Source organism: Xiphophorus couchianus, chromosome 20 (assembly GCF_001444195.1).
Source record: "Xiphophorus couchianus chromosome 20, X_couchianus-1.0, whole genome shotgun sequence".
Classification (NCBI taxonomy): domain Eukaryota; kingdom Metazoa; phylum Chordata; class Actinopteri; order Cyprinodontiformes; family Poeciliidae; genus Xiphophorus; species Xiphophorus couchianus.
Genome location: NC_040247.1, coordinates 2,018,060 through 2,040,697, shown reverse-complemented (window position 1 = coordinate 2,040,697; position 22,638 = coordinate 2,018,060). Strand labels below are relative to the sequence as shown.

Below are 22,638 nucleotides of genomic sequence, written 5' to 3'. Positions count from 1 at the left end.
TTCATTGTTATCTTTTTTTTACTCCTTTATTTTCACCTCATCTTAATGCTGATCACAAACATTGTTATCATTTGCACCCTTAGATTTATCCATACATCTCACTGTCTCTTCTCTCCTTGGTGCAAACAAACATACAATTATTCATGCTGGATTTCTTACCCTTTATCTCTCCTTCAATGAGATGTTCACATCAAACAATTCCAATCAATCAACTATAAAAAAAAATGTCTTCTGGTGAAAACTTGCTCTGAATTTCATTAAAGCCAAAGATCAAGGTTAGAAGTTGTCTGTCTTGTTGGATAAAGGAAGAAGAATCAATGTATGCAGCTCCTTACCTGACATCTTCTCATTGTTTATCCAGCATGATAGACTTGATGCTGTGTAATTATGCCCTTTCATTTTACAGAATTACACTCATAATAATATTTTGCTCATCCTCAATGCTTGCCAAGTGAAGATCTTCTGCATATCAGCCATGAATGTCTTGAAAAAGCAGAAGCAGTTCTGTTGCTATAAATGTCCCCATAAAAATGAAAGACTGGACAACAACAGGCATTGATCCATAAGTTGGTTGTCAGTGGACAGCAACTTTTCAGCATCTTGCACAGCTATGTTTTATTTGCACCTCTCTCTAACACTCACAAACACACACTCTGGCACAAATTTTGCTCTGCTGCTAACATTTAAACACCCACCATATCTTTCTGACTCTCACACTGGTAGCTTAGGCTTAAAAAAGGATTGCCAATTGCAATTTTGTCATTCATCCAAATTATTTCAAAGCCTATGCAAATTTCTGTAAGTCGCTTTCATTCAAACATTTAAGAAATATAGTTTGAAATTTAAAACTGTCAATAGATGGAAACTAAAAACCTGAGTCCTGGGGTGTGCAGCAGTCATAAACTAATCTACACCACATGTCTCCATATGAAGCCTCACTGAGAGCCGTTCTTTGTTCTTGTATACACTGCAATAGTTATATATAGCTATATATATATATATATATATATATATATACACACACACACACACACATTTATTTAATTGCCGAATAAGTAAAAGTTGAACGTATGAACACAGAGCATGCTCATTGGTTGATTTTGTCTCCTGTCATGGTGGCAAACATGCAGTGGGAGGGAGGATGAGAACAGTCATGGTGCTCCTTCTGCTTGTTGCGCCGTTGGACAGTGTTCATAGTGTTGTTGTAATGTTACAATTACAACTGTAATTGTAACATAGCAATTACAGTTAATTGCTATGTTTCATGGTTTAATGGTGCAGACAGTTGTGGTTTCTGACATGGGCAATATGGGCAACCACCCAGGGCGTTATTTTTATAGGGATGGCAGGCGACCTCTGCGGATTGTAGCACAGCGATGAAAGCAAAACAGAATGAAATGAGTTGTAATTGATACTTGTTAAATATATTTCAGCTCTAAGTATTTATATCTAGGTGTTTTTATGGAAATGTGGATCTTTCAGATCAATCTGAGAACCAATTTTGATAGGTGCACTTCATTTTATTGTGTCATGTAGTGCAGGGCGCTGGTCTTGGTCTCGTGTTCAGTGGTCTTGACAACAACTCTGCTACGTGGCTCCTCGATTGCATGTCTTCCCCCCCACACCTTCGTTCCATCCCCTTTCAGTTTGATTTCTTTCTAAATAAATGTCACTAATGAAGTCCATGCTACGTTAGGACAGGAAATAAGATGTTTCCATCCCTGACATTATGATGCATAGAATCACATATCTAAGTCTAAACTCTTACAGAGAATAAACACAATAAGAACATGTTTAATCTGTGACATTGTTTATTAAAATGGCACATTTATGATGTATTCAAATTAAATACTATCGGCACACTTAATGATATTAGCGATTAGGTTATGTATTCAGCAAGTACTTTTACTTTTAATACTTAAGTATTTTTAAAAGCCAGTACTTTTTTATTTTTACTTAAGTAAAATGTTAATGTGGTACTTTGACTTTTACTTGAGTACATTTTTGCCTGTGTATTTGTACTTTTACTTAAGTACATTTTTTGAGTACTTTCTCCACCACTGCGTGAATGTGACACTTTAAGGGCAATTTGAAGAGAATTGGACTGTGGGAGCAGGTTGGAGTATCTGGAGACAGACCCGACCCGGTTAATGTTAAACGAGCCTTTTTTAATATAAATACACATTTATGTAGCTTTTCAAATAAAATAACCATGTTTAGAAAATGCTAGTTATACTCAGATTCACATAAACATTAGCTCATACATTCTGATTCCTCTCTTTTATCATTGCTGTATTTGCCCCAAGAATCTCGTGTTTCCAATATCTGAAGTCTTAAAATGTAAACTCAGCCTAGCCAAGTAAGAGTAACAATAGTTCATAAAAGTCAAAGTAAATCCAGTAAAACTAATCCCAGTAAATGTAACCAGTATTAACCACCCAAAACATTTTTTCACCTATTCTTGTTAATCAGTTAATCAAGCTCAGTGTGATGTACTGCCATGGATTATCTAGTCATCATTTAGCTAACATTATCTGCCTCCATGCAGGAAGGCAGCAGAGCTACCAACAGAGCCACCGTACCACCGACCACATGTCTCCATATGAGGAGATGTTGCCTTCAAGTTCACCTCCTGTAATTGAACATAGAATATCCAGTTTCTACAAGTTATCTCCAAAATGTAGAATTTGGACATAGATGTAATTTTCTGGAATTGACTGAATGCTCCATCTTTGAAAGTTACATTCTTCTGTGTTCAATGTGCCAATTATGCCACTGATGTTTTTATTTTACAAATCATTTTCTGTTTCACCTCTTCTTATTTTTATGCAATTCTGACTACTGCTCTTTAATGTTTTTGTTGTCCGTCTTTACATTCAGTTGGCTAGCCATAACCCAACTAAGATCCCAATGGACTCAACATCCTTTCATCTCCACTGTCTTTGGGGGAATGTTACATCCTGACTTCCAACCCATCCTAAGCAGAGACGTCTTTTAAACGATTTCAGCTTCACATGATTTATTTACCTGAAAATCTATTGAAGATGAATCCCTGTGATGATCTGTATAGTAAATTTTCTTAAGCCTTCATCCATTCATCTGGAAGACAGAAAGGATGGATGTAAACTGTTTGTTTTATCTGTGGATAATGGCTGACCAAGAACAAAGACTCACAGCTTTAGTAAGAGCAGGTAGGGTCCACCACACCCAAAAGAAGCCAAAGTGAAGGCTATGCAGAGACAGTCCATAGTGAGGAAGTAGAATGCAGGAGATTCAAAGCATGGACTGAATTCTTTAAGGAGATGAATAAAGTGTGCAAAATCATGTGAGACTGCAAAACTGCTTATCAACTACCTGGAGAAACTGCTCACTCTCTCTCACAGCATAAAGACTCTGCTCTGCGGTAAAGGTATCAGTCAGCATGTGATGGTTTTTTTCTAGTTTTGGGGAGGTCTTCAGTGGTATGTTATCAAAAATGCAGTGGGATCTCCAATATGTGCCATATGACAGGTGGAAGTAGATTAAGAGGGATTTAATCATTCACAGAACATCCATGGTGATTTAGTGATAAATGATTCGGGTGGCTGTGCATCAGGGCCCTGGGAAGAAAATAATGGCTCCAAGTGTGCAGGATGAATATAACTGCAGGTAAAGACCTATTTGGTAAGGATTGGTTGGCTGTGCTCTGCTGCATATCAGCTGCCAAACACACAACAAGAATTTGTTGTTTTCATAGAAAATGATGAAGCTGTGCAATCTGTACATTCTATATTCCAGCCCTAGAGTGTGTTTACCTTCAGAGGACATCAGCGTTATAACTGTCTTCACTCTGCATGAGTGCTGAACAATTTTCTCCAGCCATATTCTTATTTATTGTGTGGATGTCAGTCATCTCATGATAGTAATGTGACAGTGTTAAACTTTGAGACTATTATTTTGAAGTAAATTGTCATGTTCCACTGATAAGCGTAATAAATAAAAACTGCTTATAATAAGCAGCATCTTTCTGGTCAGTACAGTATGTCATTGGATTGACCAGTAATACAGATACATCAGTAAAGAAAGAAAGATGTAATATTTTCTATGCTTAGCCAAGTAAGAGTTCTGGAATTTGTCATTTATTTTATCATCTCTAGTTGGAAATCAAAGAACTTTAGAAACATGTAGCCCAACTGGTTTGTTTTACACCAAACTGAGATTCTTTAAAACACTGAATGTGCAACACAGAAAAAAAGCAGTAATGCAAAAACGTATTTAGTCTAACAACTTTTAAACACTAACATTGAGGTAGGTGTGATTCTAAGTTTCCTTGAAATGTTTTGTTAAAATATGGTTCTGTCCACTAGATCTGAATGTTTCGTTACATTGATGACTTGGAGAATCAAGAGTTTTTACCAATTGAATCAAACTGTCTGAATTAAAGCAGCCATAACCCAACTTTCTAACTTTCATGACATACTCAACTCAATCCAAGCTGTTCTGGACTCACAGTGACCTAGATGAGCTATTGAAGGGAAACTCTTTCCCGTGGCTGTCAATATCAATCTGTTTTAGCCACATGTGACACCGAGCTGTTTCCTCATTTGCACACTCACAAATTAGCACCATCACGCTCACGTGCACACTGGAGCTGACCAACATCCATTCTGTCCGCCTCCCCCCATGTTCACGCTGCAGGGCCAATAAGCAGACTGTGCGCGTGTGAAGGCGCGCGCGTGCTCTGGAGTGGCTCAAACAGTCTTTCACACGAGCATACACACTGGCACACGCACGCACAGTCACCATGACCTGCCAGCATCTGTAGCCTCGCGCCATCTCTGCTGAAACGGCGGAACAAACCCGGGCTGACACGTGTGCGCACTGCGCGCGGCTACGACAGACCACGCGCGACAGTGCACGCGCTCAAACAGAAGTCACAAAACTTACAGACACTCGTTTTCTCTCACACACTAACACACGCACGGTCCCAAAGCTGCAGGTGCTTTTCAGTCAGAAGCACAGACCGCGCGCGCAAACCATGAGCGGAGCGCGCGCACGCTTCCAGTGATGCAGAAAAGTCTGGACACATGAAGCAGAAAGCGCAAAGATTCAAAGCGACTCCGGAAACAAGCTGTTCACATCTCAGCGCAGATCTTAAAACCTCACGTTATCCGCGCGCAAACGCGCACTGCAACACGCGCCCGCGTCCAAACACGCTGACGCCAACACAAGCGCGCATTCATTAGTTTTGCTTTCCTACCTTCCTCGTGCATCCGTTGCAGGCAAAAAGTGAGGTTCCGCCGCCAACCCGGCATGCTGTTAGGAGCAGGAGAGGTCGAGCTGCTGAAGATGAAGGGATTAAAACCTGGAGGTGATGAAGAGGAGTGATGGTGATGATGAGGGGGCTAGATCCTGTCCGGAGGAAATGGTGGCGGGAAGCAAAAAGCAGACTCAGTTCATTTAAGCTGAATATTCCTTCTTCTTCTTCCTTTTTGTCTTTTCCTCCGGTTTGTTGGTATGAACGGGGAGCCGCTGCTCTCTCCAGTAAGACCTCGCTGACAGTTTGTGACAGTCGGTCCCGCTGCGGCACCAAACCTCCCTCTACCTCAGTTACTCCCTCTCACTCTGAGACCATGCACTTTTTTTCTTTAATTCACTCTTTTCGTCTCTCCTTATTCTGCCTCTCACTCTTTTGTAAAGCCGGTTTATCTCCCTTTTAAATTTCCTCCCTCTCCCCATCCATCTATGTCTCTTCCCCCCATTCCACCTTTTCTTCTAGCCAATCTCACTCTAGCCAGTCAGTCATAAATTGGTGGTGTTTTTTTTTCTTTCCATCTCAGTTTAACTCTTCTTCAGTTCTCAAAGTTCTGATGATGTCATTTGTGTCAAGAAAACTTATAGAGTAAGGCATACAAAATTCACTAAACCTACACAAAAACTAACAATCAAAGAACTTCAGACACAGTATCGGGTAAAATATTTTTTTTTACCAACTAAAAGCAGCTGTGGTGAAGAGTAATAAAAAATAATAATAATTTGACAGATCTTTTCAGTTTTCCTGTTTCCAGGTTGAAGTAGGATCTATAACCAATTATTAACTACAGCCATGGTTTTATTTAAAGGGGGAGTTATGTAAAAGTGACTTTTTTGACCTTTATATCATGTTATTAGTTATTCCCTCATCAAAAATATACCCAGAGTTCTGCTGTGATTCTTTCATGGATGTTTGAAAAGTCTTTGAATCTCCTGTGGCAGCCGTTCAGGGCTCCGTCCGGCTGGCAGTTTGCATAAAGCTGCTCTCCAAGCTGAGTTTTTCCCACACAGAACCAAGGTTCCTTCAGTGGCAACATCAATTAACAACACCTGGTGGAACTGCAAGTCCGCTGCACTCATCATATGAACTCCTTCCTTCTCAGTGCAAAGCTCCTATAAAGATATGACGTTCTGAATGCAGAACAGGAGCTTCTTAAAGAGACAGACGCTGTAATGTTTTGTTGGATTTGCACTACTTGCTGCTGTTTGCTTGTCTTTTATCTCTTCTGTTTATTATGCTCATTGCCCAGCCTATGGCCTCAACTTCAGTCATTCACTGCCTCCACATACCCAGTTTATTGTTGTCAGTCTTTATGTATGCATCATCTGCAGTCTAAGTAAGTCCAGTGTACATGAAACAAGCTCTGTTCTTCAGAATGTGAAATTAGAGTTAGAGATAACCTGAAGAATGTCTACAGTATATATATTCATGACTGAAGATTTGTGAATTTATGTTTATAAACCCCATCTGATCAAATCCACTGCATGCAATCTAGTTTAAACTCTGAATGCTCGTTGTTATTCTTAATATCCTTATGCACAAAAATCTGTAATACGCTCGTACAACTGTCACTCATGGCTTTCAAAAGAGTTATGGAGTTCCTGGTGTTTTATATTTGTTCACATTTTGTCACATCATTGTAAAAAACCTGGATGTATTTTACTGAAATATGTTATAAATACATTTTTGAAGAGGACATAAAATGATACAAGGTTTTCCAGCTGTTTTCAAAATCTTTGCCAGGCATTTGTATCCAGACCCCTTTATTCTTGTATTCTTGTTCTTACCAGCCAGTGCACCAAGAGTTTCTAAATCAATAAATTAAGTCATGTGTGTATTTTAATTTCACAATGAATCAGAAAAGTTACAAAGATCAGCCAGGCAGCTCATGGATAAGTTCAAAGGAATTCTCGGTTTGTAACCACATTCAAAGGTTTGAACATGTGACTGATTACTGTTCAGGGACCTTATCTGCAAGGCTTGGAAACATCAGTCTGTGTGCAGTCAGTCAGTCTATAGAAAGTGCTTGACTTACTGATAGCAAACCTGGAACATAACTTTTAGGGGCCTGTGGAGAAGATTAACCTTCCAACAAGACAATTATCTAAAAATTACAGCCATAGCTGAAATTTTTAGATGTAAGCCATTGATGTAATGGCTTACACCAATCTGTATTCATGCAGGAGAATGGCTAAGTCAATGTCCAGATTCTGCAATTGTGGCAAGACTTGAAAATTATTATCTGCAGGCATTTCCAGCTAATCAGTCTGAGCTGGGGGTTTATTCCAAAGGACAATTGGAAAAAAAAGATGTCCATTGCAGGTGTACTGCAAATGACAGTACACCTGTGACTGCATGTCATTTGCAGTCACAGTTGCATACACCAAAGCTGGTGCACCTGTGACTGCAGTGAAACATTGCTTGAATGTTTGTATTACCCTATTTCCTCATATTTTGTTGTCAAGATGAAGAAATGACTTAATAAAAGTCATAGATCTTTTATCCACTTGATTAATTTGATCACTCTGGTTGGCTTAACAGCCCAACTTTGTGATTGTGAGATGTTTCGCTTTAAAAGAGGAAGGGAAAGGAAGAGAAGTATAATTTATATGTAAATGTAGTTCATACATAAATGATGTGTCACTGAGAAAGAGTATCACTATGCTACCATGTAATGTGGGAGGAATTTATGTTTAAAATACATACAGAGGGAAATAGGACCATATTTCAGCTTTCATAAAAAACTAGATTGTATCTGATTTTATCTAAAAGAATTTGCTCTTCATGTTCATTTACAATCTTAATATTTCAAAGAATGTGTACCATGCAGAGGAATACAACACATTCACACACTGACCGGAAACGAAAATATACGGAAGGTTTAGTGGAGAAGTTTGACCTCTTGTGGACAGTTTAGGCTACTGCAACTTCCTCATGACATACTGTAAAGCAGTTTCATACTCAGTTTTCTTGTAATATTGTTTACTTATAGCGCATCAAACCTCTTAATAAAATTATTTTTTCTTTATTTCTGCTGTGAATGTATTTTGAAGCAACAAAAAATGAAAACGCAGAAGTTTACTTGAAGAGTAATGAAATGCATCAAGAAGTTGGCCAACAAATAGATTTCTGCTCACAGCTGCAGGGTTCCGATAAGAAGGAATTAAAGAAGCACTTGGTTGTAAATATTTTGCAATAGTTCTGCATTTGAATTGTGCTGTGAGTGAAGGGACGAAAGAGGAAGCATTAAGGAGTGACTATCTATCTATCTATCTATCTATCTATCTATCTATCTATCTATCTATCTATCTATCTGTCTGTCTGTCTGTCTGTCTGTCTGTCTGTAACATTGACAAAGTTTTGCAGTGCATAATATGTGTGATCTAAAATTGCTGGACTTTTTAAAGATCCTCTTGGACACCCGGGTGAAGTGGAGGGTAATAAAACACTTATCCTCCAAAAGGGTGATGCATTCTTGGGGTAATGTTGACCAGGCACCAACTCCTTAAATTGTCCCTTGTTGTTCTGTGTTTTCTCTTTCACTTCCATTGTTTCTCATTTATTGTTGTATTTATTTCAAATCCAAGCAGAAGATGAATTGCTTTTTGAGATGATTCACTCAACCAGCTAGACTGTTTGAGAGGTTTATTGATTCTAGCAACCATCAGGTCTGGGTGTGGGTTGTAAAACTGAAACAAAAAGAGGTTGGTAATGTAGATTCAGTTCAAGATTTAGCAAATGGAAAAAATAAAATAAAAAAACGTTTTACCACATTTTTTTCTGATACAAAATTGGTTTGATAATGTCTTGGGGTGACAGAAAATAGTAAAAACAGGAGAAAGTGGAGCTGTACTTTCTCACAGCAGTGTACAAGATTTGTGTAATGATCAAAGCGAAACGTTTCATCATTATTTAATGAGCAAGACCCAGTGTCACACAAACAACTACTACAGCATTGCTCAAGATGACTTTTACCTTTCTTCTTTCAGAGGAAGTTGCCTCAGAGATCAGCGGTTTTTACTCTCTCCAGTTCTCTGCTGATAGGCTGGTATGTTTCTGTATCTTCTGCTCTTCGTGCCATACGTTTCGGTGACGCAAACTCATGTGAAGTTGCGACGTTGAGTCTACCTGTGCAGCCAGGACGCTGCTCAGCGCCTCTCACACGTGACGCGGTGACGCTGACAGAGAGGTAGAGACAGCGGCAGCAGCCAGACTCAGCTCTCGGTCAATCAGCACCAGCATCATCACCAGGACGAAGCATCTTTGGATTTCATCCGGGCTCAGGTATTCCTACATACTGTGATTATACCTGCCACCGTCAGTCTGTGAGCTCAGCGTCCATCCTTCAAATTCTCGTTTTTTGCAGACTTTGGAACCATGCGTGGACCAGCTGCAGCGGGGTTGTCGGTGCTGACCGCCTACCTGCTCTGCGGGCCGCTTCTCTGCGCCGCGGCCAGCAGCCAGCAGCCCAACGACCGACCCATCATCGGTAAAACATGAGCTGTCATTTATTTTCCTCCAAAAAGCGCCTGCAGGGTGATCATCGGATTATCATAGCTCTTATGTAATATTTCGGGAATGTTCGAGAAAAGGTGTCTGAATGTGGGGAGCAATGGAGGCGGTGTTGAAGTACTGTTGAGCTTTAAAAAAAAACATGATAGTATAATAATTCTGCATCTTATCAGTAATACTTCCTGAATGAACTAAATCAAGTTTGATTAGCAACAAACACATTCAAAAAGTAACATTTTAAACAAAATCTTAAAATGTAAGGTAGATATTGAAACTGAAACTTTAGAAAGTCTCTTTTGCAGAAGCTCTTATAAGGTCAAGTAACAACCTTTGGAGCTTGTCTGTTTTTCTGATGGTCAGGGTTATTTAAAAATGTGACTAATTTTGGATTTCATCCCAAAGCTTCAGCATTAAAGAAGACATCTTTGGTCAGAGGTGCAGAAAGACTTTGCAGAGTTGAGTTAAACATTTAGTCACTGTGGTTAGAGGTGTGTGGCCATCACTCAGAGCATGACAATCTATAGAAGTGTCATGTTTCTGCAAATCATGCTGAGGACTGCTTTTTGTGTTTTTTCATGTCTGACCTGTTAGACTTGTTCACTACGGTCAGAAGTGAAGAGCAGTTTGGTTTCATGTCATATGCAGTTGTTGCATTGAGAATGTTAGTAGAGAAGTACAGAGAATGTCATGTTTTTATAGATCTAGAGAAAGTTTATGGCAGGGTATGGTACTGTACTGTATGAGGACGTCTGGAGTAGCACAGCAGTATGTGAGAGTGAAGCAGGACATGTGTGAGAGCTGTAAGACTGTGGTAAGGTGTGCTGTAGGAGTGACAGAAGAGAAAAGTGTCAGGTGTGACCAAAGCATATCAACCAGAATCAAAGCAAAGATGTACAAGACATTGCTGAGAGGTGATGCTGTTTGGTTTGGAGACAGTGGTAAAGATGAGGAGACAGCAGGCAGAGCTGCAGGTAGCACAGAGGAAGATGTTGAGGTTTCCTTTGGGAGTAACAAGCAGGGATGAGATCCAGTATGAATGCATCAGAGGAACAGCTCATGTCAGATGTGTTGGAGATAAAGTCAGAGAAGCCAGACTAAGATGGTTTGGACATGTTAGGGGACGGATAGTGAGTCCACTGGTCAAAAGATTTTGAGGAAGGAACTGGGGAATTGCCAGGTCAGAGACTTAGAGGAAAACCAAAGAGGAGATTTATGGATGGAGTGAGAGAGGAAGATGTGAACGATATGGAGACAGATGACTCACTGTAGCGACTCCTGAAGGGAAAAGCTGAAAGGAAAATAAGATGAGTTAGACTTGCTTGTCCTCCTTCAAAGTATCGTAGTCTTATTAAATAATGTTTTAATCAGTGTGTCCGTTTTCACTTTTCCACTTCTGCAGCTGAACATGTCAGTGTATGACAGGGCAGAGAAAAAGGTTGAACAGCTGAAAGTGTTAGGACACTGCATGTTTTTTTTGTTGGTATGTTACATAACACCAAATCATACGCTCAACCACCAAATGAAAATACATAGAGTTGTGGATAATAATTTTATTCTTAGAGCTTAGTTTTACATATATAATGAGTGAACAAAGATGCACTTTCACAAAATTCAGGTGTTGAAATAGAAGATCAACTAGATTAGACCAAAGTCTCATTAAAGAGCTACATTTTAAGAAACTCACTCAATATGAAATATAAAAGGGGAAAAAACTTTTTTTACAGATATTTTTAGTTAGTTGCTTCTTATAGTTTGGGTTTTAGTTGAACAGAAAACTTTGTAGATTTTATAAAGGCACAATACTCAGAAATGTTTAAACACCTACTGTATGCGTTCCAGTAACTCGTCTCTTAATGTCACACAGTTGTGTTGTGTTTCTCTAATATAATCATGACGTAATAGATATAAACATTTTTTGACTGGTGAAATATCAGTAATTCTGTCATCTTCTGGCTGTAGGTGTGTTAGCACAAGAAAATCTGCCTGATGACCAGTTTGCTCGAGGGTCTTCTTATATTGCTGCCTCCTACATCAAATTCCTGGAGAGTGCTGGAGCCAGGGTCGCACCAATCAGGTAAAATATCACATTTCTCTCTATTTTCTTTTTATTACATTTACCTGGTTGCTGTCAAGTCTTCATCAACTGCTGTTACTGCAAACTTTATTATATGCACTGACCCCATCTTGCTCTGTTAAAAAAACTGCACTCACCTGTACATACTGGTCAACTTACCACCAATCATGGTTACCATGGTAACCTTAAGACTATGGACTATTTTGAAGAAACTCTGTTGCCAACTATTTGCTGATGAATCAGACTATATGCAGAAGAAATGAATGGTTGCTTTTTAAAGTTTTAACAACAGCAGTTTTCTGATGCAGGACTGTGACTCCTTCACTCTGAGTCAAATTGTGCCACAGCAGGAAGGCAACTGCTGTTCGCCATCACTTCAAATCAAACATAACAAGATATTACTCTGGGTCCTTTGTCAAAGAACATAGTGCAAAAGATGTAGCTTTAAAATTTTACAAATTATTATTCAAAAGTAGTTTTAAAGGACTCCTTTTATAGGAGTCCTGCTTGAAAATAAATTTCAGAGCATTGATTCCTGATCCTCACTATTCACTTCAGCAGTACATATCTGACCAGCAGTATCTTCTGTCATGGTTTTTCTGGTGGATTTTGACATCTGGATAATTTGGAGAATTTTGCTGACCGCAGCAAATATTCACAAATACTTGACCAGTTTTTAGTATTTGAATGTGATTAGTTTGCTTTTTGCTCATAGTACTAAATAAATAAAAAAGAAACTTTTTAATGATTTCAACTGTCTTTATATGTATTTTGTGTTCTGCAGGATCAATCGCACAGAAGAAGAATATATCAAGATATTCAACTCAATAAATGGGTGAGTATTCTTCTATATGCTCTTACTCTTCTATATATAAAGGATATATTTAGTTTTTTCAGTTTGATCATGAAATGAGAGCTGCTTCATATGGAAAAGAAGGTGGAGTTAGGCTCATAAATGTGCATAAAACCAACTGAAACGTCTTCCTCTCTTCCTCCATGCTGTAGCTCAGCTGCAGATGAATCACCGAAGAGCCAGTGGAGTGAAATGTATTAAGCAGATTTACTGACTCTACACTTTGATCAAAGACCATAATGCTGCTTGAAGTCAACAAAGACCTTTCTTCAGACAGTGTAGTTAGGAGAATGCATTCTGGCTCTAAATAAGACTCATTATATTTAAAGAGTTTGCAAACTTTATTGATTTGGTGTGTCAACTGTTGTGTTCTTGCAGTTCCCAACACTACCACTAGAGGTAGCAAAAAAAATCTTCCTGTTCAGTTTGAATGAAATACTGAGCAAACGGACTGCACATGGTTAATGTCAAACCATAGAGACTGAATTCACTGAAAGACATAAACATTCACCATCAATTTCTATAATTTTTTTTTTCTGTCAAATCTCAGTTTTTTGACTTCATTTATCACATTTCTGTTCCTTCAGGTTGCTGCTGCCGGGGGGAGACGTAGACATTCAGACATCCCAGTTCAGTCGAGCTGCCAGGATCTTTTACAACTTGGCTTTGAAGGTATGAAGTCTGACATACAGCCGAGACTGTTGAGCTCCAGTAACTCCTCAGGATATTCTCTGAAATGTGATCCCTGCTTAGCTGCAGGATAGAAGCAGAAGAAAAATCTTTACACATTATCTATAAATGTTATCTAGTAATTCCTTACTTTCTGACCTTCTTTAGGCCAATAATGCAGGGGATTACTTCCCCATCTGGGGGACATGCCAGGGCTTCCAGCAACTCTCCGTCCTCACCGCCAGAAGAAACCTGCTCACTCTCACCAAAACCAAGGCTGTGGCTCTGCCACTCATTCTCACACCTGGTATAATTCTTCTCTCTATTTCAGTCCCTCCAGGATTTCTTAATCATTTTTGTGATACTTTGCAGTCAAAATGACAGATTTTGTGGCGCTACTTTAAAAATATTTAAGAGGAATTTTGCGTTATTTTTTTAACCCCTTTCAAAATCTACATATGGACATGCAAACATTTTGTTCTTTGAAGAACTTAAATCACTCAGTTGTTGTTACTCGTCATATTGATGACAAACTTTAACTTGACATCAAGTTAGGTTGATACGTCAGTGTAGCAGAAGTAAGAACTACTGCCACCTACAGGTGAGAATTAGCAGTCACTTAAAGCCAATATGTTTTTGACCATTTTTAGGGAAAATGTGCAATAAGCTCACCATAATGGATTAGCGTGAAAAAAAATGTGGGGTTCTGCTGATTTTACATGAATTTCCATGATTGTGAAATTGCAAAAATCTTGAGGAACTATTATTTATTCCACTTTTACCACAAAACGGACAACATACAGTATGTCATTCTTGTGCGTCACAATCTGACTGTCATGTTGAGTCTCAACTTGGAAAATACATGTTCATGTCTGTTCAAATTAAACTCTTGAGTAAAATATGAAACTTGATAAAACTGCTTCACACAGTCAGAAAACACATTTTGTCCATTTTATATTTTATTTCAAACAATTATTCATTTTCATTTAATTTCAATAGACTTGATTTGAATTTCCAGTATGTTTGTAAAGTTGAAGTTTGACAAACATATTCAATGATTGATGACCAATGGAATTCAATGGTTGCCATTGAATTCAAGCTTAAGCTGCAGTCACACTGTTTTGTGTGTTGATGTATCTAAAAATATACATGTTAGTCCAGATAATAAAAAAATGAAGCATATTTAGGGAAAAACTATGAACATCCTATTTCACCTACAACATAAGTTTTTTATGCTACCTGTTATATAAAATGTGTGTGTGCTGGGATAATAAAATGCACAGTATTGTGTGTAAGGACTGCTGCTGTGTATGTAGGCTGAGTGTCCTCAGTCCTGGTCCTGAGGTTCTGCTGTTTTTATGTCTCTGCTCCAGCAAACCTGATTCAGCTGATTGCATTACCTGCTCAGCTTGCCATCAAGTGCTGCAGAAGCCTCTTAATCACCCATTCAATTATACTCTGGTGTGTGGCAAGAGTGAAACCCTTAAAACATACAGGAGAGTGGATGCTGAGGAATCAGAACCACCACCCTAAGGGCTAAGATTATTGGTTTAATTACCTTCTTTTCAGATTTTATTTTATTTTTTAAATAAACCTCCACTACAATTACAAACTACTTTGTAATAGCCTGTCATTTAAATCATGTTTTAATGCACTGATGTTTGCAGTTGTAACTTAATAAAATGTGAAAAGGTTATTCATATTTTTACACTGCGCTGTAAGTCAATGCCGTTTTCTAAATGTGTTGATTTAATTCAAAATTTCCTCAGACCAGAATCTGATCCGGAAGTTGCCCTCCTGCAGAGACGGACAGGCACACTTTGCTCCATTAAAGGAGCAGATATAGCTCAGCTACACCTTTAGGCTGACTTTATTCCACTGAACCATGTTGTTTTCATTTCACCTTTATTTATACAGATTAATGAACATTTCCTCTGTCTCTGTCCTGCAGCGGCCCAGTCCAGTCGCTTGTTCAGGAATTTTCCCAGGGATGTGCTTCAGTCTCTGGCTAATAAAAACATCACCTCCAACTTCCACAGCTGGAGTCTTTCCATACAGGTATTTACTGTTTTTTTTTAGATTTTTCTTCTCCCCCTCCTGTGACAGCTGGACAGATCAAACTTCATCTCTAAAATGTTTTACCACACATCCATCGAGGTAAATCTGACTGACATGAGCTTTAAAGGCGTTGGTGGGGTTTGAACTCCTGCTGTCTGGTTTGCACCACCAACTCGTCTCCACACCAGTGTTTTATTCAGATGAAATTTCATGACATTTTTGTTTTCAGTCTCTTAATTCCACCATTCATTTACTTCTACTGCTAGTTAGGCATCTTTCTTACGATGATAATAACCTCAAAATGCACTAAGTGTGGTAAATGTTTATGAACAAACTACATGCATTTTATTACTTAAGATACGTGTTTCTCATTGTGAGGTGTTCAGTGGGTATTGGAAAGCGTGGTTCTCCTGACACTCATAGATTTTTGCTGTCCACTTGTCACATGGAACAACCAACACAACTAAGGCATTGTTTAATTTGTGCCTGAATCCACAGAACTTCACCCGAAATGCCAAACTGAAGATGTTCTACAGAGTGTTGTCCACCAACAGCGATGGAGAGAAAGAATTCATCTCCACCATGGAAGGTAGCGTTCTCTGTTGATCCATTTATATTTTTAAGTTGCTTTTATGAGGCACATCCGACCTGATAACTTTTCATTCTTTTACGTTACTCCAATGTGTTTTAACACCGGGACTGAATTCAAAGTATACAATATACTGTATATTCACCATTCAAAAACCATGTGATGTCCACTAGATGGCACCAACATCCCACAATAATGTGCATAACTTGTGCAGAAGGTTTTCCTGAATATTAGGGCCAGATTGAGAAAAAATAACAAATGCAAAAAATAAAATTCCAAGTATAAAATATATATAATATTACATATATTACAATAATATGCTTGTATGAGAGTAAAATCATAGTATTATGAGACTATTTTTCTCACAATACTACATAATAAGAAAAGCCATACTAGAATAAAGTCTTAATATTATGTAATATTGTCTAGTATTATACATAATACTATAACTTTTTTCTGGTAAGGCTTTTTTCTCATAATAATGTGACTTTATTGTCATAATTTTAGTTTTAGTTTTTTATTTCCTTAGCAAAGCCCTAATACTCAGTTGTATTGTCAGAATGTTATTGATTTTTTATTTTTTTTTACTTTGAACGTATTAATCTGATTAAATTAAACAGCAACACAGTATGCTAACAGTGTTTCTGGTTTTGATTAGCTTATCGCTACCCGTTCTACGCTGTGCAGTGGCATCCTGAAAAGAGTCCGTTTGAGTGGATAGATAAGCCAGGCATGGTTCACACCATCTCTGCTGTCAGAATCAGCTTCTACACTGGAAGCTTCTTCGTCTCTGAAGGTAACACATAAAACCTGCAACCTTGTTCAAACATTTTTAGGTTTTTATTTTTGTTATTTTCTTCTCTCTACGTCTTTCTTCAGCCTTGAAGAGCCAGCACCGCTTCTCCAATCCTGCTGAAGAAGACAAAGCTCTGATTTATAACTTCTCCCCTGTCTACAGAGGCCTCAATGCAGTCTTCATCCAGAACTATTACTTTGATTGATGAATGATGTTTAGGAACTAAAGGTCCTGAGTTCAGTTTAATCATAATTTATCATGTGTCAGAAATCATTTTATTAGCTCTGTTGTGAAAACTGGCATAAAGTGGTGAGATCTTTCCAGGTAACGCAGAAAACAGATCATAAAAAGACTGGGAGAAATAAGTAATCTTGTATTTTGATTACTGATGATTATAAAATAAGTAATCTCGAATTTTGATTGATGATTATACAGAGAATTTGAGAGTTTGATGTAATGAAAAGCAGATCAAGAAATGAATAACATGATGGATGAAATGGTGAAAGGAATTAAACTCAGATGATTATTAAAAGAAGTTATGTTTGCAGAATTGAATCAAAAAGATGATTATGTTTAATGATTCATGATAACCATACAGCATACATAAAATTGTAACTGAAATAAGCATACATTGTGTGTGAAGTACATTGGCATGTGATTCTCGGACTGTGTTATAATTAGAGCAGAGGCCAGTAACAGAATGTGAGCTGAGCGGGGAGGGCAGGGGAATTTCAAAGAGGAAAAATTCTCAGAAGCAGATGAGAGAAAAGCCACCAGATAAAGGAAGTAAAACCAGATGGTCAGTTATAAACAACAAAATGAGAAGTGAACAAGGAGTTGACTGATGTGGAAAGATGTAGCTGCTGTCAAGACAACTGCATCTGGTTTATTGTTTTGATGTTTGGTTTAAGGTGGCAGTAGTTAAAGTTTATTTAATATTAAACATTAAGTTTAAATGTGTGGTAGTTTTAGTAAATTTGTGTTGATGCTCATTAAGTTCGGTTAAGTGTACATTCAAATGTGGGGGGAACTTTTATTTTGTTCCACGGACCATGTGTTGCCCGGGGAAGCATTAGCTGGCGCACTTAGGGGCATTCAAGCCCAAGAAGCTGATCGCTAGAAATTAAACTTTATTCCTCTGGAGTCAATGCGGCTAATGAGGTACGGGTTTGTTTATTAGTCTCCGTGCCGAAGTCAAGCCAACAAGAAGATGCAAACAGAAGACCAGCAGAGGGCCTCAAGGGAAGACTCTGCACTGCTAGAAGGGGACAAGACCCATTGACCCATTGACCCTGGTTCCACCCTGGTTCCTGATTCGACTGCCGCTCTGCGCTCAACCCCAAAGATCTCAAAGCTGCTGCAACAGACTTGGAGAATGGACAAAGGTCACGGAGTGATGAAGATCTGAGTGTGCGAAGGACAACAACCAGTTCTGCTTTGTTTCTATTCAGAAGATGATTTTGCTGCACAAACACAAGACCCTAACCAAGGACATTGAAGCTTTCTGTTGCCGAGATCATTCGTCATCTGGGTTTGTGTTGAACTGAACCCCAAAGCCTCACTCAGTAAATTAGTGACACAGTTTAGGGAATGAGGTTAGGAAAGGATTGATTTGTTTTTTAACAATTTTGATTTTTATTCTTCATTTGTAATCATTGATAATTAATGATTATCAGTGATCGTTAATACCTGTCATTTACCCCTGCTAAAAGCTTGCTTAGTAAAGATGCATTAAAATTCTAATGAGATTTGTGGACAGTGAAATTAATTGAGTCTTTTAATTGTTTTTGGTTCTTCTAATTAGCGTAAAACTTATGAACATGTTTCTAGAAATGTGGTGGCTTCAGACGTTCCTTTAGTGTTGGTAAAATAATGACCTTGGGGCCACTAAAAATGATCTAGTCTGTAACAAATGCTCGTTGTTGATAGGGAGAGAGCTACCGTTAACAAAAGTGGTTATTGAAGTTATGCAGTTGCGAGGGCTACTCAGCTGATTGCTTCTTAACTGAAAAAGGTCGTAACTTTTGGAATGTAGATAGTTAGAGGCTAGATGAGTCTCTCTCCACACCAGCTTAGACAGATTATCTCTCCTAGACCTGCCTCAGGGTAAGACTCGAGGGTTTTAGAGATTTTCCGGACCCGTTAGAGCAGGGGTCTCAAACTCCAGTCTTCGAGGGCCGCAGTCCTGCAACTTTTAGATGTGCCTCTGCTGCACCACCTGAAAAGAATAATTAGGTCATTAGCAAGGCTGGGAGAACTGATCTACACAAGCAGGAGGTAATGAAGCCATTTCATTCCATTGTTTTGTACCTGTGGCACATCTAAAAACTGCAGGACTGCGGCCCTCCAGGACTAGAGTTTGAGACTCCTGTTTTAGACATTGAAGTTTTGGTTGGACCCCCTGGTGAATAGTTTTCCACTGGTCCCTCTAAGAGAGATGACTGGATGAATTATACCTGCTGCAATCAATATACTGACTATTCATAATTGTTACATCTAAGCAGGAACAACATTCAGAAATTGTTTGCTTGCTTATCTTTAATTTTCTACATATTTATCATCATAATTTCTCCAACATCTGCATTGACAGATCAGTCATTCAATTAGTGTTGCTATTTATCTGTTAAATAAATTATTATGGAATTTTAAAAGAGATTTGAGTGCTAAACACAAAAAAATTATTATTGATTAAATATAATTTTACATAACTGTAGATTAAAATACTAAGCCCTTACCTAAAAATGCATCCTATGCTTTCTAAGTTATCACTACAAAACACAAACAGTCTACATATTTTATTTAGCTCAAAATAAACAATTGTTGCCCTGTAATATTTTCTACATTATGTTCAGATAGATGTAAGATATCTGTGCTTCTAGGATGGCATGAAATGTAAGAAAAATTATTTCTGTAATGGTAAGAGCAGATTTGTTTTGTTTACTTTTGACCTCATTTTAAAATAATTTTCATCTTCTTTTGTTAAGGAGCTTTAAAGTTCATATGGCAGGAGAGCAGATGTAAAATCTGCTATAAAAAAGCCAAATGTTTTTGAAACATTACAGATGTTGAGTTTGACCATCAATTAAAAAACACAGAAATTATTGTTAATCATTTTTTTAGATAATAGAGAGATATTGAACATTCCTGTGGCAGTTACAGAAACTCAGTTTCTTTGTTTGAAACCTATATGAGGAAAACTTCAGACGAGTCATTTCTACATGATTGTATTTTAATGTGTTTTTGCTCAGAAGAGCTCAAAACAAAGAAAATGTATTTTTTGTCAACTGATTTCAGAAAATGTAAGAAATGTTTTGAGCACATCAGAAAGTTCATCAGCAACAAATGTATGACAAGTCAAAATAATTTAATTTGAACTATTTTTTTTTTACTTTTAAACAGGAGGAGTCTAAAAGGGGCCATAAAGTTTAGTTAAAAGGTCAACTACATTAAAATAAAGAACAAATATATACATAATTTACTTTGTTTTTTGTGAGTAAAATACATATTAAAAAGCTATTTGTACTTTGAAAATGTCTACAATAAAATAAATGACAATAGTTGATTTCTATACATGCACTGAATGGATCTTATATGATTCTGTGTCAGATAATAATAAAGGGAAATAAATCAACAAATATTATTTTACACGTTAAATTATTAACCATGAATGCTCCTATTCTCTTATGATTCCTATCCTGAGTAGTTAAAATAATTTAAACCTAATAACATAAAATAAACCTAAACTTTAGGTTTAGCGTGAAAGTTAATACCTCACCACTAGAGGGCTGTATAGTACCATTAAATCAACCCGTTGATGGTCCGATTCTCATCCCAAAGATGTTTAAAGGAGAGCCGGACTCTGCCAGGGCCTTTTCAGCCTGTCTGTGTTATTTATTGGAGAGATCTTTAGCTGCAGCTGTGGAGAAATGTGTGTCGGGTTGTGAAGCTCAGAGTCTAAATGTTGCTTTATGCAGAAAATGTTTTCTGATTGGTAGTTCTCAGTTATTCCCTTCTGGTTGGCAATGAGGCTTCTGAAGTTCAAACTCGATTCTTTTCACAGATTTACTGTCGTATGTTATATTGTCTTTATGATAATTTTAATACATATGTAATGTCAAGAAAACTGCTATGAGGTTGAGATCTATCCAGGTACACACAGAAAAAGGTGCATGAAGGCCTGAAGGAAATAAAGCAATCTTGTGTTTTGATTTATAATGATTGAGTGTTTTGATAATGATTAAGTTGAACATGGATGAATACAATAGGTAAAATGACTGTATGTAAGTAATTACTGAATGATTCTGAAGTATACGAATCATGATCTGTAATAACATGACGACAATGAAATGATTAAGGTTTGATGATTTATAATAAGTTAATGAGGTGATTAATGCTTATGATTAATGCTTAATGGAAATCAGCACATAAGTTTTTAATATTTGACTGTGTTTAAAAGTGAATCAGAGAAAAGCACATAGTTTTTAATGTTAAAAGGAGAAGGGGAAAAAAGGAGAAGGGAAACTTGTGAGTTCCTGCTGTCGCAAGCAGTTCTGAACAGATGGCCAGACGCACAGGATGGGTGGGGTGGTATGGTTGGCTAAGAACAACACGCTGAGGAAAGGGCGGTACTTTCCATCCCAGCCGGCAGACAGGAGGGGCCGAAACCACGTAAACTAACACTCCCCATACACATATATGGCAAAGAACTGTATATAAGCAGACGGAAAAGGAGAAGTTCTTGTTCTTTGTCTGCGGCACCGAAGTAGAGCTAACAGAAGAAGCAGATCAAGGAAACAACAGTAGACCACACCCTGGAGCCACGGGAGAAAGCTGAAGCTTCTTGCCGCCAAAGGGAGACAAGTTCCAATCGTCCAACCCGGGTTCCTGATTCGATCGTCGGTCTTACCTCAACCCAAACATTGCAACAGACTTGGAGAAAGGACAAAGGTCCCGGAGGGATAAAAGAGTTGGGTTTTCAAAAGCAATTGAACCCTCTCTACTTTGCTTCCATTCTAAAGAGGATTTTTTCACACAAAGGATAAAGACTCAGACCAAGGTTTTCGGACGTTCCTGTTGCTAAAGATCCACCACCAACTGGGTATGAGTTGAACTCGCTTCCTAAACAGCTATCTCAGAATCTGCGACATAGGTTAGGGAAAGAGACAGGAGGGCATGATTATACATGTTGATCTTATTACACTGCTCTTGACTTGTATACAATTGATTATTGATTTGTACGTCACATACCCCTGCTTAAGCTTGCTTAATAAATTCTTACTCTAAAATTCTAATGAAGTTGGTGGACATTGAAATTAATTGAGTCATTTAATCATTTTTCAGTTCTTTTAATAAAGGTAAAACTAAGGTACATGGTTCTAGTGAAAAGGAGGCTTCATAATTTCCTTTGGTGAGAGTAAAATAATGACCCAGGGACTTACATCCAGGTCACTAAATTTAATCTAGCCGGTTCCAAGAGCAAGTTATATTTTAGAAAGCGAGCTACCGTTAACAGGAGTGGTTATTGGAATTACGCAGCTGTGAGGGCTACTCAGCTGACTGTTTCTTAACTGAAAAGGGTCGTAACTTCTGGATTGGAGGTAGTTAGAGCTAGACGAATCGCTTTCGACACCAGTTTAAATAGATTATCTCTTATAGATCTCTTTTAGGGTAATACCCAGGTCTTAGAGATTTTCCGGACCTGTTAGACAGAGAACTGGTCAGTAGTCAGTCCCGGAGGGTTGTGATGAAGTGGGCGGGGCTAGCTATTGCAGGATAACGGACATGGCGCCCAACG

At 38.1% G+C, this 22,638-nt stretch overlaps 2 protein-coding genes across 2 annotated transcripts in view; one reads left to right on the top strand and one right to left on the bottom strand.

Moving 5' to 3' along the window:
- The window catches only part of grip2b (glutamate receptor interacting protein 2b), a 190,596-nt gene extending 184,962 nt beyond the window's left edge, over positions 1–5,634 (bottom strand). The window contains exon 1 of the mRNA XM_028003661.1: positions 5,240–5,634. Coding sequence (XP_027859462.1) covers positions 5,240–5,294 — 55 coding nt within the window. The 5' untranslated portion in view covers positions 5,295–5,634. The remainder of the gene's footprint in view (positions 1–5,239) is intronic.
- Positions 5,635–9,307: 3,673 nt separating this feature from the next.
- Positions 9,308–18,592, top strand: LOC114136300 (gamma-glutamyl hydrolase). Its single transcript, XM_028004215.1, has 10 exons — positions 9,308–9,577; positions 9,660–9,782; positions 11,765–11,879; positions 12,664–12,714; positions 13,320–13,404; positions 13,570–13,708; positions 15,353–15,459; positions 15,958–16,048; positions 16,707–16,844; positions 16,928–18,592. Exons 2-10 carry the CDS (start codon positions 9,671–9,673, stop codon positions 17,047–17,049), a joined length of 960 nt encoding a protein of 319 aa, XP_027860016.1. The 5' UTR covers positions 9,308–9,577; positions 9,660–9,670; the 3' UTR covers positions 17,050–18,592.
- The last annotated feature ends 4,046 nt before the right edge of the window (positions 18,593–22,638 follow it).

Bases quoted from the DNA above. Each gene is read 5' to 3' on its own strand.
- LOC114136300 (XM_028004215.1), top strand. From the start codon at position 9,671: ATGCGTGGACCAGCTGCAGCGGGGTTGTCGGTGCTGACCGCCTACCTG. The intron at 9,783-11,764 runs GTAAAACATGAG...TTCTGGCTGTAG, and splicing joins CAACGACCGACCCATCATCG to GTGTGTTAGCACAAGAAAAT. The intron at 12,715-13,319 runs GTGAGTATTCTT...CTGTTCCTTCAG, and splicing joins ATATTCAACTCAATAAATGG to GTTGCTGCTGCCGGGGGGAG.